At 42.3% G+C, this 18,827-nt stretch overlaps 2 protein-coding genes across 9 annotated transcripts in view; one reads left to right on the top strand and one right to left on the bottom strand.

Moving 5' to 3' along the window:
- Positions 1–18,827, bottom strand: part of YIF1B (Yip1 interacting factor homolog B, membrane trafficking protein) — a 165,458-nt gene that overhangs the window by 45,153 nt on the left and 101,478 nt on the right.
- Positions 6,404–18,827, top strand: part of CATSPERG (cation channel sperm associated auxiliary subunit gamma) — a 100,314-nt gene continuing 87,890 nt past the window's right edge. For 2 of the 8 annotated variants that reach the window (XM_051989108.1, XM_051989102.1), the window contains exons 1-7: positions 6,404–7,022; positions 7,519–7,572; positions 8,353–8,497; positions 9,032–9,158; positions 9,671–9,740; positions 9,891–10,046; positions 10,419–10,584. In XM_051989108.1, coding sequence (XP_051845068.1) covers positions 6,636–7,022; positions 7,519–7,572; positions 8,353–8,497; positions 9,032–9,158; positions 9,671–9,740; positions 9,891–10,046; positions 10,419–10,584 — 1,105 coding nt within the window. In that variant the 5' untranslated portion in view covers positions 6,404–6,635. The remainder of the gene's footprint in view (positions 7,023–7,518; positions 7,573–8,352; positions 8,498–9,031; positions 9,159–9,670; positions 9,741–9,890; positions 10,047–10,418; positions 10,585–18,827) is intronic. The other 6 variants (XM_051989107.1, XM_051989105.1, XM_051989111.1 and 3 more) reach the window with 5 other exon arrangements.

Here is an 18,827-nt window from a genome sequence, read left to right as displayed (position 1 = left end):
TTTTCTTTAACTGTCTGGTAGAATCACATGTACATCCATACAATGTTCTCTTGATTCTACTCACTTCATTTTGTATCAGTTCATGCACATTTCTCCAGGCCTTTCCAAAATCATCCTACTGATCATTTCTTATAGAACAATAATATTCCATAACATTCATATATCATAACTTATTCAGCCATTCTCCAACTGGTGGACATCTGCTCAGTTTATAATTCCTTGCCATTACAAAAAGGATTAAGGCATTCCTTTTTCAATGCGAAACATTAAATGTCTAAAGCAAAAAAGAGTTCATGGAAGAACTTAAAAAGGACTTTAAAAATCAAATAAGAGAGACTGAGGAAAAAGTAGAATAAAAAATAAGAGCAATCCAAGAAAATCAAGAAAAATATGAAAAAAAGTCAACTGATTGGAAATAGAGAATCAAAAACTTAAAGAAAAAGCTAATTTCTTGAAAACTAATGTGAGATATGAAACCTTGTATTTTCACAGAAATATGCAAGAGAAACATCCCATGAAGATAATATCCTGTTGTATAAATTTTATCTTGAATTTATAATAAAAATCAAACTAAACTAGCTGAGGGTGATGAAGACAGGAAAGGAGGGTAAAGTTGGTAGCTTAGCTGTAGTAACCATGCTTAAATGCTTTATGAATATTAACTTCTCAGGAGGAGCTTAGACTCATTTTAATGATGTATGTGATAGGAGGGGGAACATATCTAAGGGTAAGTATGTAGGAGGTAAAATAAAAAGCTGTACCTTCTGTACTACCCAGCAAATAGGGAAACAGGAAAAGAACCTTGCAGCCAAGAATAGGGATATAATACTTGATCCTCCTCTTTCCTGATGTGTATATATTCTATAATAGGACACACTACTCACTTCTGCAAATGTGTAATAAAACAGACTTTTAACTTCACCTCTTTTTGAATCCAAGAGATTATTTCTCACCTTAGAGTTGGGCAAAGGGAAGCCAGTGACATTTTAAGACACCAAGAAATAATACAACAAAATCAAAAGAATGTACAACATCTTATAAGAAAAAAAAAGTGATTTGGAGAACAGATTGAGAAGAAATAATATAAGACTAGTCAGACTACCTGAAAATTATAATTTAAAAAAAGAACCTTTTTATAATATTACAAGAAATTGTCAAGGAAAATTGCCTTGAAATTCTAGAACAAGAAAGGAAATTAGACATAAAAAAGATCTACCAATCACCACCTGACAGAGATCCAAGGAGGAAAACTTACAGGAATATCACAAACTTTTGAGATAAGGAGAAAATATTAAGAACAAGAAAGACAATTTAAATACCATGGAACTACAATAAGGATTACAAAAGACTAGCAGTTTTTATGTTGAAGGACCATAGGTCTGAGAATGCTATATTTCACAGAGCAAAAGAGCTAGAATTATGACCAAGAGTAACTTATTTAGCAATATTAAATATAATCCTGAATGGGGGAAAATGGATATTTAATGTACTCAAAGACTTGCAGGTTTTTGTGACAAAAATCCAAGAATTTATGGGAAAATTCAACAAATAACATCCAAGAGAAGTATGAGGTAATCATTAAAGACCAAGTATAAGCAACTCAATGAGATCAAATTATTTCCTTTGTACATATGTGGTATTTTTTCATGGAAATTGATTGTTTTATTTTTTCTCAATTGTATTTTATTTTTCTAAATACACATATAGTTACTTTAACATATTTAATATGTATGGGACTACTTGCCATCTAGGGGAGAGAGTGGAGGGAAGGGGGGGAAGTTAAAACAGAAGTTTTTGCAAGGGTCAATGCTGAAAAATTATCCATGCATATGTTTTGTATATAAAAAACTATAATTAAAAAAAGATTAAATAAAAAATAAAAAATTCACATATAGCTTTCAACATACATTTTTGTAAGATTTTGTGTTCCAAATTCTTTTCCCTTTCCTCCTTACCTCCCTCATCCCCATTCTTTGTATATATGAAAATATTAGCAATACTTTTGTGATTGACATTATCTGAATAGTTCAAAAGCAAGGCATAGACTGAACTATATGATGTGGGTGAATTTACAAGAATAAAACTGTAAAAAGATAGATAAAAATGAATAATTATCTCATGAAAATGAGGCATAAAAAGGAAATTTGATACAGAAGAAGCAAGTGGGGGGTTCCAGCACTACCTTACTTTCTTTTTTTTTTTTTAAATTTTTAATAGCTTTTTATTTACAAGTTATACGCATGGGTAATTTTACAGCATTGACAATTGCCAACCTTTTGTTCCAATTTTCCCCCTCTTTCCCCCCACTCCCTTCCCTAGATGGCAGGATGGCCAATACATGTTAAATATATTAAAGTATAAATTAAATACAAAATAAGTATACATGTCCAAACCATTATTTTGCTGTACAAAAAGAATCGGACTCTGAAATATTGTGCAATTAGCCTGTGAAGGAAATCAAAAAATGCAGGTGGGCAAAAATATAGGGATTGGGAATTCAATGTAAGGTGGAACCTTACTTTCACTGGAATGGGTTAAAGAAGGAACAACATATATGTAAAATCAGAAAGAAATAAGAGAGATAGGGTGGGGCGAGAGGATAAGAGAGGGACTCAGATTGATAGGTTAAGGAATAGGAGGGCAAAGCAGCAAGGTGAAGTAAAACAGAAGAATGAGGAATGAGATAAATAGGATGAGAAGGATAGTGAGGAAAAATAGGAGGTAAAAACACAAGTAATTGTAGCTTAGAATGTAAATGGAATAAATTTACCCATTAAACAAAAATGGATAGCTGATTAAAAAGCTGAATTCAACAATATGTTGCTTTCCAGAAACATAAAAATGTGAGGTATACACAAAGATAAAATAAAGGGCAGGAGTAGAATTTAGTATGTAAAAAAAAAAAAGCAGGGATATTAATCATGATCTCACAAAGTTAAAGTTAAAACAAATTTACTCAAATGTGAAAAAAAATAGAGAAATTACGCTGTGTAAATAATATTATTTGATTTTGTTTTAACCACTTAAAATACCTAGATAGTATAAAATACCTTAGTGTATACTGCCAAAACAGACATAAGAACTATATGACCATAAGCACAAAATACTTTTTCTACAAATAAACTCAGATCTAAATAAGTGAAATAACATGTTATTCATGCAAAGGTAAAGCCAATATAATTTTAAGTGACAAATTTACATAACTAATTTATTCATTCCATGTCATTCCAATTAAACTACTAATTAAACTGAGTTAGAAAAAATGTTAACAAATTTCATTTGGAAGAACAAAAGGTCAGAAATACCAAAAAAGAACCAAAGGAAAAAAGATGTAAAGGAAGTAGATTCAGCAGTATTAAAGCATATTATGAGGGGATTGTTGAAATATAAAAGGCATAATTTTGATTATTTTAAATGAAAATTTTTTGAATAAACAAAATCTATGTAGTCAAGAATGGAAGGAACATAGAAAATTGGGGGAGGGGAACTTTCATAGACAATCTCTCAGATAAGATGTGATTGGATTGGAATATTACTGTGGTCTTCTTCTTGTTGTTTGGTCTGCATTCAAAAAGATATCCATGACATACAAGTGAATTGCATTTGAGTAAGTGACGGCTGTACAAGATCACCAGCCTCATTGTCTCCTCTGAAACCTCCTGGGTCCAGATTAGGATAGGTTCTGCATGCAATGGGAGATCTTTGTATTTTTAAGCTAAAATCTTTAACAGATCACTTTGAGGCAACTGCTAATTCAGTGATTAAGGCTGGACTGTAGGAAATGAGCTGATTGATTTAGAAAAACAAGGCTTCGATTTACGAAGAAAAATGCTATCCACCTTCAGAGGAACTGATGAAATAAGCATAATATGGTCTTACATATATGTGTATGAGTATATATACGTGTGAGGGATGTAGAAGACCCTTACCCAAAATGACTACTCAGAGATCACTCAGTAGAAGGCAGAAAAGTTGTTTATTGAAAACCTCCGGAGGATGAGCAGTCCCATCGCGAGATAAGAAAGAGAAAACTTGCGGTAGGAGGGCTAAAGAAGTAGTGAAGATACATAGCTTTTATACAAGAAATTACATCACAAGTAAGAGAGCACTGCTATTCGGGGAGATTGGAATGGAAGGTTTCTGTTTCCCTGAAATCTCCTGATTTCTAGGAAACAGAAAGTCAGGCCTTCAGGCTTAATCAAGCAGACAGTGGTCCAGCTAATAGACTAAATATCGATAAATGTCAAATACCAATAAATGTCATCAGCTCAGGTTAAGTAAATATGTTTCTAGCTGGCCAAGGCTCAAGTAGATATGAGCCTGCACATAATATACAGGTCATAGGGGAAACACAGAAATAACAAATTACAGAAAAAGAATTCATACATTCCTGTAAGTTCTTCACCTTATCTATTCCCCACATATGTATGTTTATACATATCTACATACATGCATGTGCATACACCCATGTATATATATATATATTTATATACATATGCATACATGTGTGTATATAAATATATGTACATGCACACACATCTCCTTAATTGTAGACTATTTTAGAGTGGTGGTGAAGAGGAGAAGAAAAATTGAGAAAAAGTGCACAGCAGAAAACAAAAGAAAATCAACAAGAAAGCAAAGTTGGGCAATTTAGAAAACAATGAGTAATACGTATTATATAGGTTTTTTTGAAATGGGAATTTATACTTTTAGATTGAATCCTCTCTTATGGTCTACTGTATACAGGGCAATTTTTTCCCTCATTTTGTATTTCAGTTTAAAATAAAAAAATTACCAAAAAAAAGAAAAATGATAATTTATGTTACTCAAAAGGGGAATGGACTGTCTGTGGAAATATGGTAATATTGGATTCATTTTGTCATCTGGTAACCTTGTCAAAAAGAAAATGAGGTAAATCTGGCATGATCTGTTCTTGGTAAAGCCATTTAGATACTTTGTGATAGCCACTTCTTTTTCTCAATGCTTACAAATCATCCCTTGACAAACATGGTGTAGTGCTTGCCAGGCATCAGAATCAAGTTCACTGATTTATGTTTGGAAGACTTCATTCTCTTCTCTTTTAAAAAGTTGGGACATTTGCCCTTTCCTATTCCAGTACTTTTTCCATTTTTTACAGAATTCAACACTGTGCCTCAGAGACCACTTCACACTGAATCTATCATTAGCATCAGCTAATTATAGCTTTCCTCCTGGAATGCTCTTGAATGTTGGCCCTCTTTTCCCATTGGTGACTTCTTCCGGGGGTCAATATTCATTTCTCACCTAGTTTTGTTTCTGATTTTCTATGCTTAGACATTCTATCTTATTCTTCCCTCAATCCTTTCCAACTCCATTTGTGTATTATTTTCTATCAGTGGATTATTAAGCCTTTATATTATTAAGTGCCTACTATGTGCTAGGCACTGTGCTGGGGATGTTTAAAAAAAAAAAAGAAAGTTGGAGACAGTCCCTGCCCTCCAAGAGCTCTCAATCCAATGGGGGAAACAACAGGCAAATAAATATCCAGAAAGTCAGCTATATAAGGGATCAATAGGAAATAAGTAGCAGAGAGAAGGCACCAGAATAAATATGGGTTGGGGAAGGCTTCCAGTTGAGATTTAAGAATGTAAACTTCTAGAGGTCACGGACTATTTCTGAGTTGCCATGTTCTCCAAGATCTTTTAGCTATCCTATCTGCCCATTCTTTTTTTTTTTTTTTTAATAACTTTTTATTGATAGAACTCATGCCAGGGTAATTTTTTACAGCCTTATCCCTTGCATTCACTTCTGTTCCGATTGCCCATTCTTCTAGTACACGCTACTAGCTCTAGGATATCAAACGATATACTGACTGTAAAACACCTAATACTGGAAAAAGTGGAATTTAGTTGGGATGCAGGTGCCTTGATTTCGGGGATGGCTTTCTAACTTTTACCTATCCTCAGATTGCCATCGTTATCCAAAATCTTTGGATAATATGTCTGCCCAAGTCACACAACTAGTAACTGAAGCCAGGTTTTCTTCATTCCAGTCTTAAGTAATAAGTGAAAAAATAAATAAGAAAACACAATTTAAAATAGATACAGGTGAGGCACAATGCAATCCCAGTTTTAACCGTGTATGAAATGTGAAGAACTTGAACGTGATCATCTGGAAAACGAGGTCTGGGATAGAGAGCCTCACGGACCGGCTTCACCTGAAGGTCCGGAACTTTTCTGAGAGCTCCAATGAGGAGATCTCAGCAGGTCTCAGGGCCACGTGCCCTAGAGCATCAGGCCAGCCGTTAGCCACTTAACCCTTTGACTGCCGGAAACGCCAACCAGAAGGGCTCTAGGAAAACAAAAGGATCTGGACCTTCTGGGTGTGTCTGGTCCCCCTGGCCGGGCGTGGGGGTCGGGGGAGGTGAGGGGGAGGAAGAAAACTGGAGGAATGGATGAGAGGAAGCAATAGCTGGGATGGGACTGGGTGGAGAAATGGACCAGAGGAAGGTAGAAGCTGGGATGGGGAGAGAAGGGAGGGAATAAGCCTGGAGGGAGGGGCGAGTTTAGGTGAGTCTTAGGGCCCAGAGAACCCCTCCCCCAGACTCCTTGAGTCTCCTGGAGCAAATAAATCTTGGCCATTGACTCAGTTTCCCCATGGTGAAAAGGGGAATTCAAGATTTCATAGTTGTCTGGTTCTTTTTGTTTTCCGTGAATCCCTCGTTCGGGTGCACGGAAGCAGGGAGGACAGAGGGGCAGCAGCAGGTGTCCTTCCGCTTTCTGGATTTCGCCTGTGCCTCCCTGCCTGGGCTCCCCAGCTCTGGACTCCCCATCCTAATGGGGTCCCTACTAATGCTGTTGCTCCTGCTGCTATTGCCGCCGCCAGTCCAGCCACAGTATGAAGACGCCTGCAGATGGCAAGTGGCACTCAACAAGTATGAAACCTTAGGAATGGGTGGTGAAAAGTTTTTCTTGCAGCAACCAGTTTCCATTATTGATAAATTCTTCAGGAAACTAGTGGATTCACCCATCGACCACAAAGAGGTAAGGGCCTGGCCCAGCTGTATCCTTTGTCCCTCCCATACCATCCTCTCAGCCACCCATCCATCCCACTTTGCCTTTCCATCTTTCCAACTGACCTCTGACTCTTCAATCTTATTCCACTTAACTCAGATCTTGTCAACTCTGGCCTCTCCTAGGGGAAGCAAGTCACTTTTACCTCTCTTGGTCTTACTTTTTTTCACCTGTGAAATGGGGGGTTGGAGAAGAGCCCTTCCCGACTCTCAGCTCTTCTTCCATCCTTCCTCCCTCCCATCTATCCCTCTGTCTTCCCTTCACTGGATCTGTTCTTTGTCTCTTTTGTCACTCTTTTATCCTTTCCTTGGTTCCTGCCCCTTCATGTCTTCAGGCCACTCTCCCAGAGCCCTGGATATCCCATGCCCTAGGGCTTGTGGAGGGAGGTTGGAAGGAAAGAAGGGAATGGCAGAAGGGGAATGGGTCAGGATGACTGCCCTGAGCTGGATGTATTGCTTATCTTTAGAATTATGTGGGATTCCCTTACTACATGAAGATTAACTTCACCTGCCCTGGAGAGGTGAGGGAGGGGTGGAAAAGGAGGAGGGAGAATTGGAACAAGGTGGGCCCACAGAAACAGGGTAGGAAGAGGGGGAAATCCTGATTTAGAGATGGATCAGTGAAGGGTCTGATGGGTGGGGAAGCATCTGGGGAGGGGTGGCCTCTATCTCACCCAAACCATCTTTGGGGGACCTACCCAATAGACCTTATTCTCCTGCCCCCAACATCTTTGCCCACTTCCTATCCAGCTCCCCAGGCTACCAAAGAAGTTTCTGGACACTGCCATCCCTGCTCCTCCAACCCAACCAATTTCCATGTTCTATTCCTCAGCCCTCTCCTGAACTGGAGAGTCCTTGGAAGATTTCCTGGAGGCTGAGGAAGGGGAAAGTTGTTTTGTCTGGCAGATAAGGAACTCAGTCCCTAGAGGCCAGTTCCTGTGTGGGCTGTCCTAAGAGGCTGGCTGTGCAGAAGGACTCCTGTCGATAAGGAAGACTTGAGGGGGAAGGGAAGGCAGGGAATCCCAGGAGGAAATGTAGGTCCTGAAGGGCTCCCCTAACCTTCAAAGATGGTGCTGGTGACTTGATTGGCCCAGAGGGTATTCTGTTCTCCAGCTTCCAGCAATGAAGTTAGGATTTTTCCCTAAGTTCTTGCCTGGCAGAGTTCTGTTCTCTAACCCACCCCCCTCCAGAGAGGTAGGGTCTCTAAGGCCAGGGCTCAGGCCTAGACATGGTGAGTGGGGCAGAAAGGTCTGGCCATAGCCATTGCCTGAGCAATGTCACTCCCACTTTGGCCCTCCCAGACTCCAGAAGCCTTTGTCCGTGGGGGTTTCCTTAAGGGCATGATCCCTCGTGTACGGGTCACTTTCTATCCCCCTGTGAATTTCCGGAGGTGGAGAACAGAGAGGCTGCAAATCCAGATGGAGGGAGCACCATTTCAAATCCGGGGTGAGGGTCCTCTACCAACAATGTCAGAAAGGACAATATCTTAGAGAAGGGGGCGCCAAGAAGTTGGAAAGGATGAATAGATCTGTCCTTGGTCAGTTTAGCACTTGGGGTATGAGGAAACCTGCATAGCAGGCCTTGAGAGGTAGAGTTCCCTGGAAACCCACCCAGGCCCCTGATCCTAGAAAAGAGCTGAGCTACAGGTCACAAAGACCTTGGGATCCCACACTTGCTGGTCACCTTGAGCATTCCCCTTTGCCCTCAGCTGCTTTGGTGCCAACTTCTTGCACTTGGGTTTCAGTTGTATTTGGGCGAGGTAGGGAAAGCTTGGCCAGTTAGACTAAGCTGATGCTTGTTGGGCTTCCCAGCTTCTAGAGGAGAGAGGGAGGAAACATAGCTTACTACGGAGTCTGGTGCCCTACATTAAGGCCCAGTCCCTTGGTAGAGTTCTGGTAAGAAGGGAAGGTGAGGCAGTGCTGGCTAACTGAGGATAGATCCTAAGCTTGTATCTACCTCATTTCATTTCCCACCTGCTAGCACAATGTGGACCCTATACCATATGTAATGTGAATTGGTACACCCCAATGCCCATGAAGAATGGCAGTGTAATGATGGAAGTTGAAATCATCAGCAACAACCAGGGGGAGATCATTAGTAATGGCAAGTAGGTTGTCTCGGGCATCTCTGTGGGGAGCAGGGGATGGTGGAAGGCATAGCTTTCAGACGGTATAGCTGCCGGGATCGGGTTTGTGGACAGAGGGCTAAACTCAGGAAGCAAACAGTGTCCAAACCCAAAAATGACCCTGGAGACTGATCACCCAGCCTGATCTACTCTCCCAAGCCTATTTTCAGAGGAGAAAACTGGTGACAACGTAGCTCTGAATGGCATCTTCATAGAAATGATGATTAAACTCGTGGCAACTGACGAGAGATCACTGAGATAGCATAGAAGGGCAGAGCCAAGGTGGCAGTGCCCTAGGTGTCCAAGGCAGGAATTGAACCCGAGTTCCCTGACTTCAAACTCGGTTCTTGTCACTGCGCCAAGTTACGTCCTGTTCAGATTCAGTGGCCTGAGACTTGAGGTGGGCTTATCTGAGCATCAAGTTAAGGGGTTGGGTGAGAAGTCTGATTTGACTCTGGCAGATACCTAGAAGGCTATTCCCTCTCCCTTTGCAGGTTCATGATAAATATCAATGGGTTTCTGAAAAAAGAGAAGGACAAACTGAGTTTTTCCCTGGGAGAGGAGGTGAGAGAAAATAGGGGGAAGGGGATAGGAGAAAGGCTTAGGGGTATAAGGAGGGAAGGAGGGAAGTGATCCTCTTAGTCAAGAGAGTCTCATGGATGGGGGGAGCTAGACTATTCTTCCATTGTTTCTCTTGGGCCTTTCTCCCCTTAGGTCAGTTCCATCATGCACAGACACTTCCTTAAAGCACCATCTAGGCCTATGTGGGCTACAATGGACCAGGCTCCTGTGCTAATCCTTGGGGGCATTCCAAATGAGAAAATGGTTCTTATCTCTGACTCTAGCTTCAAGGACTTCTCCCTGGTGGAGGTGAGGGAGGCTGAATGGCAACTGACTGGGGCAATGGAGGGTGGGCAACAATGGACATTCTCTGGACGTGGGAAGGGAAGGGTGGAAGGACATGTTGATCCCCAGGACTGGAGTGTTATTAGGTCTGACCCCAGCCAAGGGGCACACCCAGCCCCATCCCTCTGCCAGAGACATCAAGGTATGAGGTGGGGAAGTAAGGGGGAGGAGGTAGAGAAGGGCCTGGGTTCTAGACTCCATTCTGCCTCTTAGTTGGCCAAGTCTCTTTCTTCTCACCTCTTTAAAAAGGAGGGGACTTTGGTGACCTAAATGACGTCTTAATTCTTCTCCCTGCTCTCAATCCTGGGAACCTCCATTCCTCACTGATGGGCTCAGCTGAACATCGACAGCTGCTGGCTGGGTACTCTTCAGTGCCCTCAGGAGGAGTTCACGGCCTCCATCTTTGATGCCATCGCCACTGAAAGTGTCCTCTTCATCAGACAGAACCAACTTGTCTACTATTTCACTGGCAACTACTCCCACTTACCTGGAAAAGCAACTGGTAAGAAGCTAGGGATGGGAAGCACTGTGAGAGTAGGGATTGGGAACTCCCTCCCAATTCTAGCCTCTTCCCCTTCCCCGCCCTGAGGCAGACTAGCTCCTCTGAGCCTGGGGTCTGACTCCAGTACAAAGGAGAATAATCTTTCATGATACCATAGGATGCAGACCTATGGACTAGATGCTGAGAAAAAGCCAGCTGGGGTGAGGGAGGGAAGAATGATTCGGGCAGTTGGCAGACCGGTTTGTAGCAGCAGGAATATCGGATGGCTGCCCTTCCTTGGAGAGAGGGAGCATGTCAGTGGGCACCCTAAGGAGAAGACAGGGTATGGCCAGTGGGCATGCCCATTCTCTCCATGAGGAAGAACCCCAAAGGCTTGCCTCCCTCCCTGTCACCTCATCCCAGTTGATAGGAAAGCTCATCTGACTGATCAGGGAACTCTTCCCCCCTGTCCAGAGTTTCCACAAGGTCCATTTCCCTCCTTTGTCATAGAGCCCATAGCAGGGTCATGACCCAAGCAGAGAAAATCATCATATACATACAACATGAGAGCAGAGCAGAACCCAGGTGAGGTGGGGGACAGACGGCTGGTTCAATAGCTGATGGAGGTTTCCTGAAGGAAGTTAAGCCATTCTCACGTGGTCCTTAGAAGTTTCTGCAACTCACTTTCCTTTTGGGAAAATGGAGGAGGGAAGGGGGAGATGCCATCCCTGAGCAAGGCTTTCTCTCTCCCCAGACAGCTGGGTCAGAGTCTTGAACAAACGGTGTATCAAGAAACTTTGTCCTGTGGAACTTCCCAGCAATGGCTCTGAGTACATCGTGGCCGTGGCTGGGGGCAATGAAGAGGGCTTCTTCCCACTTTGGAACCATCACAGGTAGCCTCCCTCAACTTCCTTTCTCTGAAAAGAGACTCCCAGCCTCTATAATAATGGGGTGAGGATGTGTGAGCTTAGGTTCCTATACTTTCCTTCACCTCTACTCAAGTATTTATTAAGAAGGATGGAATTTAAGTGTATCTGCAAGGACCAAGCTGCCTCAATGGATGCTGTACATTTATTTTAATCCATAAGGCAAAGCAAATGAAGATAGTAGAATGAAAATTTAATTCAAGAGTAAAATGATAATATCTGTTTATAATGATCAGCATTTAAAATGCAAAGATAGAAGGAATTTCAGCAAATCATAAAAACTAATTTTTTGCCTCAATTGCTGTACCTAGTCCTTCCAGTGTTTAATCTGCTTCAAATGTACAAAGTACCCCTTATATCATCTATTACCTGGGCCATGGTTTCCCCATGTATAAAATGAAAGAATCGGACCAGATGGTCTCTGAAGTCCCTTCCAGCTAAGACCAGTCATAAGTTTCATTTTGAATTTGAAATTCTCATGAGAAAATGAAAATTGGTCCATGCATTCTTTTGGAGGATACACCATACACAGAAATATGTAAATAGGAGATAATTTGTGGGGAAAGCACTTGAACGAGGGGACCCAGGAAATTGTCTGATCAAGAAAGGCTTCCCCTAAGAGATGGCACCTCAGTAGGGACATCTTTGCAAAACCTGGAGTTGGCAGATGCAATATTTGTACTTTATTTTCACTTTGACTGGAATGGTGATTGATTGAAGGGGAGGAATTAGAAATAAGCCTGGAGAATTAAGTTGGAGAAAAACTCAAAAGGCTGAGGAGTTAGTTTATATTATTCGGGTAGCAATGGGGATGAAAATTCAGAGGCTTTGGATTAGAAGTGTGGCCTGCTGGGACCTGGGCTTTAAAAGTATTAATATGGCAGCCATGAGGAGGTTGGATTGGAGAGGGAAGGTGTGGGAAGCAGAGAGACCAATTAAGAGCCTATTACAGTAGTCTTGGCAAAGGTCACTTGTGTAGCAGGCCAGAGCAGGAATGGTAAAGTTAAATGAGCTTTTTTGTTGGGCTTTCTCATTGTACCCCTCTAAACAGCATTTGAAAATGCATTCAATGTCAGAGAGATTCATTTTTCTTCAGTCCCTGGTGGCTTAGGAAGACAGAGACTCCTGGGGTGTGGTGGAAACATCAGCAGCTGTGACTCCAGAACCAATTCTATTACCCATTACCCAGTTCCAAATGGTAATTCCTGGCTAGAGAGAGATGCTTACAGTAGCAAAGAAGCTGGGGAAGGACCTGGGAAAGGACCAGAGCACAAACTAGGAGAGTCATGACCAGAACTCCCTGCACATCACACCACCTTGGAAGTACCAAAAATTTATAGCAACCCCCAGTCCCAAATATCCACGAAAACAGCAGGACATAAAAGGCTGACACGAAGGACAATCATCTTGTCCTTTCCCATCGCACTTCACATCCAGAAGGGGATCAAAGCCCAACATTAAAAATCCAAAGTCAAGAAATAGACTGGAAAATGAACAAACTATTTAAAAAAACAAACCCTGACCTATGAAATGAGCAGGAGAAGTAAATGGAAACCAGTTCAGTATCTTTGCCAACAAAATCCCAAATGGAATCACAAAGGGTCTCACACCACACAAAGGGTCTCATAACATACACATATGCGGGCATGTGGTTTTTCCCTCACTAGAATATAAGCTCCTTGAGGGCATGGATTCTTCCATTCTTTGTCTTCCCATCACTAGCATCTAGCACAGAGCCTGACAAATAAATAGTCAGTGCTTACTATATGCTTTGATGGACAGAGTGCTGCTTTCTTCCCACCACAGGATAATGTGATATCTCACTCTGTCAATCCACCAGTATCTATTAAGTGCCTACTGTGTGCCAACCACTGCTATGGGTGAATAAGTGCTGGAGCTATAAAGATATAAAGCAAAACAATCCCTACTCTGGCAGATCTTACCTCTAATCAGTGAGTTCTAGAACAAGGATGCCTCCTCATCCAATCCCTGAGTTTTGTTATTGTTTATTCAGGTAGCAACATTGCACTGAGCTTTAATGAGGTTAAGATAGTTGGGGTGTTTGCCCACGGCACACAAAGCAGAGAGGCACCAGATTAGTTTTTAAATTTATTTCTTATCCCAAGAATGCTAGGCTGCTGTGTTAATCTTGTCTTGATTTTAGTGCTGATGGCTGACACAGGGGTATGAGGTCCCCCCCCTTATCCCAGCTCCCATCCACGAGGGTGTTTGAGGTTAAATCTGGAAGCAGTGTCCTGCTGGTCCCACCAGGCATCTAAATCCAGTTCTTGAAAAGGACTAGAGTTAAATCCCATTGCATGGGGGAAATAATGGAGGACTCGGTATGAGGTTCCTGCAAGGCTGGGGACCGAGAAGTCATCAGTGACACCTAAAGAGGGAATGGAAAGCAATAGTTTGAGACCAGGGACCATAAGTGGCACGTGCTTGTGAGAAGTCCTCCTGGCCCTCTAACCATAAACTCATCTTGGGTATAGTGTGTTTGTGGATTCCCCTCTTTCAGGGATTACAGGCGGCTCATCCTGGGCCATTCTTAAGGCTAGGGAGTAAGGGGGAACCTGCTCTGCCCTAATGCTGACCCCTGTTCTCCTGCCCCACTTCTTCCTCCTTCCCAGATGCCACAGTGACCTTTAAGCAGTTTCCTGTCTCGAGTTCGATATGTGATATATTCAAAGGTTTGGTGTTTGCCTGGGACAGCCTGTGGGAAGCTACCCATCCTACCCATCTCCCCATATGGGCTTGTGGAAGGGGTAGTAGTGAAGCCCAGGGTGGGAGAGGTAGTGCAAAAGGGGAAAGTGAGTGTTAGATTTGGTCCATCCTAGCTCTACCACTGACTAGCTTTGTGACTCTGAAAAAACCACCTTCCCCCTCCCTGGGCTTCAGTTCCCTCATCTGCAAAAGGAGGGTATTGGGCTCAATAACTTCTAAAGTCCTTTCCAATATCTGAACCTCAGGGTGTCTTAAGATCCTAGAAAGGCTCTTCCCCCCTGGGAAGGCCCTAAGCTCTCTGGAGTGCTTACAGCCTAGGGAGGGGAGATCAGCAGAGACTACATGGGTTCACACGGGAGACTGAATCCCTGGGGGAGGTGTCATTGCACAAGGTGGTTCTGGGTCTCTTCCGGGAGGTGCCAGTGGCTACCAGTGGACAGCATCAGGCCATAGCTACACTGGTCACCTCCCTGCAGCCCCAGTGTGCAGGATCCACTGGGTGACGTACAACACAGAGGAACACAAGTTCTTGCTTCTCATGGAGATGGGCCAAAGCAACCAGGCAACATTCAAGATTTTTGAGTACATAGTACTACCTAAAGGCTCCAACATAGATGCAATCAATTTGCTTTTTACCATACCCCGTTATATCCCCTTGAGTAAGTAAATAAAGGGACCTGGGAGCTTGCAGGGGATCAAAGGCCAGATGCCTGGGGAAATCTGGGCAGGGAGAGAGGGCTGTGTTGGGCTGGTCAAAGACTGGACTATTGGGGACTAGAGAATAAAAAGCTGGGATTGAGATGCTGAGTGAAGGGGAGGGGTGATGGGAAGTGGGAGAGTTCACTACAGTGGTGTTGGCTCCCTGGGAAGGTATCAACAAGGATTTTGTGATGCTGCTGGCCATGGAGGAGTACACTGCCTACCCCCTGGTGCCCAAGGGTCTATTCTACAATCCTTTCACCCACATGCTGTTCATTTGGGGCAATGCTATTCTGCAGAGGTGAGGGTAAAGGGGAAAATTGGGGGGGGCATCCAGGCAGTAACCATGTACACAACTGGGATTCCCTGAGCTTTGGGGGGCAGAAACCTCTCCCTTTATTCTCCTCCCCTTGAGAACTGGCTACAGACCTCCTCTTGCCCACAATGTCCCAAGAAACCTGAGTGACTAGATAGTGAGGTGGTGGAAGTAGATGAAATGGTGAATCTACAATAAGGAAGAGCCAAGTTTTAATCCAGACTTATGCATTGTGGCCCTATGTGACCCTGGGAAAATCCCTCAGACTCAGTTTCTTCATCTGTAAGATAGGAACAATGACAGCATCTGCCTCCTGGGGGGTTGTGAGGATATCAAGACATTTTTAAGCACCGAAAAACCTAAAACTGAGTCTAGACTCTGCTCCCAAGGGCACTGAGACTGTGGGCTAGAGCAAAAAGGACCCTGAGTTCAAGTTCTAGCCTCTGACTCATTATGTGATTCCAGCCCTTTTATTTCCCTTTCTGTCCAGTAAGGATAATGGATCCTATGAATCCTTGAATCTATAGCCCAGGGAGCTGAGGGTGTAAAGGGAGGAGAACAAGGGGGGACAAGCAGATAAAAGCTGAGCTCTTTGGGCTATGTTACTCTCACATGCCCTTGACCAAGTCTGGGCTTCCTTCTTGTCCTCCCACAGCTTTGACAATATAGATTTTATTTACTTGTCCAAATTCCCCAAGGAGTCAACAGTAAAGTACACAGCCAACTCCTACCATGGAGAAATGATCTTCGTCACCGAGAATGAGGAGGTGGGGAACAGAAGGTTGGCCCAACCACTCCCTGGCTTCTGTTTCCCTAGTTTCTGCCCCCTCCTAAACCCAAGGCCCATCCCTGTGGGCTCCCCATTCTTTGCATGGTCTTCAATGCTCCTATTCCTCTTATCATGGTCACCTTCTTTTCTGCCCCCCACCCTCAGAGGATCTGGCCTGGGCCCTCAAGCTCCTGTCCTTCCTCACTTCTTCCTCCTTGTCTCTCCTGCACTCTTGGCCCCCCAGATCTGGTTGGTTTATGAAAAAAGCTTCGAGATACGTCGTCTGTACCCATCAACTGGCTGGCAGATTGTTTTCAGCCTTTCCAAGATGAGGGGCTTAAACTGGTACACAGACAATGAGACCTCAGTCAGCGTCTTCTTCGACAGTATGGGTCTGCAACAGGTGAGACTTAAAGAGACCACAGACAACGTTGGAGGGGATGTGGGAAAAGGGGGACACTGATACATTGTTGGTGGAATTGTGAACACATCCAGCCATTCTGGAGAGCAATTTGGAACTATGCTCAAAAAGTTATCAAATTGTGCATTACCCTTTGATCCAGCAGTGTTTCTACTGGGCTTATACCCCAAAGAGATACTAAAAAAGGCAAAGGGACCTGCATGTGCCAAAATGTTTGTGGCAGCCCTGTTTGTAGTGGCTAGAAGGTGGAAAATTAATGGATGCCCATCAATTGGAGAATGGTTGAGTAAATTGTGGTATATGAACGTTATGGAATATTATTGCTCTGTAAGAAATGACCAGCAGGATGATTTCGGAGAGGCTTGAAGAGACTTACACGAACTGATGCTGAGTGAAATGAGCAGAACCAGGAGATCATAATATATCTCAACAACACTACTGTATGAGGATGTATTCTGATGGAAGTGGATTTCTTCGACAACGAGAAGATCTAACTCCGTTCCAATTGATCAATGATGGACAGAAGCAGCTACACCCAAAGAAACAACACTGGGAAATGAGTGTAAACTGCTTGCATTTTTGTTTTTCTTCCCAGGTTATTTTTACTTTCTGAATCCAATTCTTCCTGTGCAACAAGAGAACTGTTCGGTTCTGCACACATATATTGTATCTAGGATCCACCATGACATATTTAACTTGTATAGGACTGCTTGCCATCTGGAGAAGGGGTGAAGGGGCGGAGGGGAAGAGTCGGAACAGAAGTGAGTGCAAGGGATAATGTTGTAAAAAAATTATGCAGGCATGGGCTCTGTCAAAAAGTTATAAAAATAAAAAATAAAAGATACCACAGACTTTCCAAATGGGCCTGACCACTCAGGAAGGATTCCATCCATGCAGAGCTGAAATGACCCTTTCCTCTCTTTAAACATCTTCCCCCACAGCTAGTCTACCAGATAAATAAGAAAGGAGAAGGGAAGCTGAAGAAAAGGCGTGTCCCAGTGGAGGAAATCATGATGTATCGGATGCTCAAAAAAATGGCTACTGAAGTCTCTGAACAATCGTGAGTGAGCCTGAACCCAAGTACTGATGAGGGATGACGGTTAAGAGTGGGGATGAAGGAGAGTTTGTCAGATCCCAGGATCCCCTTGCAAAACCACCTTGAGGAGCTTTGAATCTATTGCTTAGAAGCCAACTTCTCCATAAAGGCTTTGGGGACTTAACCATTGAAAGTAATGCTTCCCATCCCTATTTCTTCTCATGCTTTACTTCCTTTCATGACGATCTCACTATCTTGTTTCATGGCTATTTTTTCCATGTGATCTTTCATCTCCCTTGTTCTTGTGATATAAACTTTCTGGGAATAGAGTCTTTGTTGTATCATTTTCATTTTACTGAGTACTGAATAAATATATCAAGGGATTAATGAATAAATAATTTGCTGTTGTATGGACAAAGAGATGGAGGGAAAGCTGAATGGGTAAATAAATCAATAGATGGATAATTGATATACAAACATGGATGGAATAGATGGATAAATGGATGAACAGTTTTTTTTCATTTTTTTAAATTTAATAATTACTTTATATTGACACTTGTTTCTGTTCCGATTTTTTTTTTCCCTCCCTCCCTCCACCCCCTCCCCTAGATGGCAAGCAGTCCTTTATATGTTGGATATGTTGCAGTATTGGATGAACAGTTAGAGGGGTGGCTAATAAATGATATGTGGATGAAAAGAGATGGGAAGTGGCTTGCTCGGATTGGCACAGGATGCCAATCAAACCTCTTTCTTTCCCTATCATATCTAGCATATAAAATGGAGATTGAAGTCATTTAATGAGATAATAATTATAAAATACTTCTCAAACTGCCTGGCACATGATAAGCATTATAAAAATGTTATTATCACCATCATTATTATTGGGGTTATTACTATCATTATAATATAATAAGCATGTCCATATGAAGATTTTCTTATTTATACAGCTTTCAGTGTTATTACTGGAAAAAGAGATTGTGATAATGATCATTATGCATGGGAAAAAAATTTGAAACAGTATTATCAATACAACTGTCAAATTTTGTTTGCATAAGGTACAGGAAGTAGCATGACCTCATGGACAATTTGACCTGGATTCATATCCTTTCTTTCATATTTACTTTCTCTATGACTGTGGGCCAGTCACTTAAAGTCTCTGCATATTAGGTTAATTTTCTAAGACTAGAAACTGTAGATGGGTCTGTGGAAGAAGTTTTACTGATTTGTTTCAGTGTTATAGAAATAGTAGGGATTGGCAAATTATGTTTTCTTACATCATTTTGCCTTCTTCAAAGATTTTCCAACTTGGGATACTTTGAAGGAAATTAGGATAATTCTAGAGGATAAAAAAGAAACTATCCTTGTATGGA

Source organism: Antechinus flavipes, chromosome 3 (genome assembly GCF_016432865.1).
Source record: "Antechinus flavipes isolate AdamAnt ecotype Samford, QLD, Australia chromosome 3, AdamAnt_v2, whole genome shotgun sequence".
Taxonomy (NCBI): domain Eukaryota; kingdom Metazoa; phylum Chordata; class Mammalia; order Dasyuromorphia; family Dasyuridae; genus Antechinus; species Antechinus flavipes.
The sequence above is the reverse complement of the archived record's forward strand: the minus strand, read 5'-3'. Positions and strand labels throughout refer to the sequence as shown.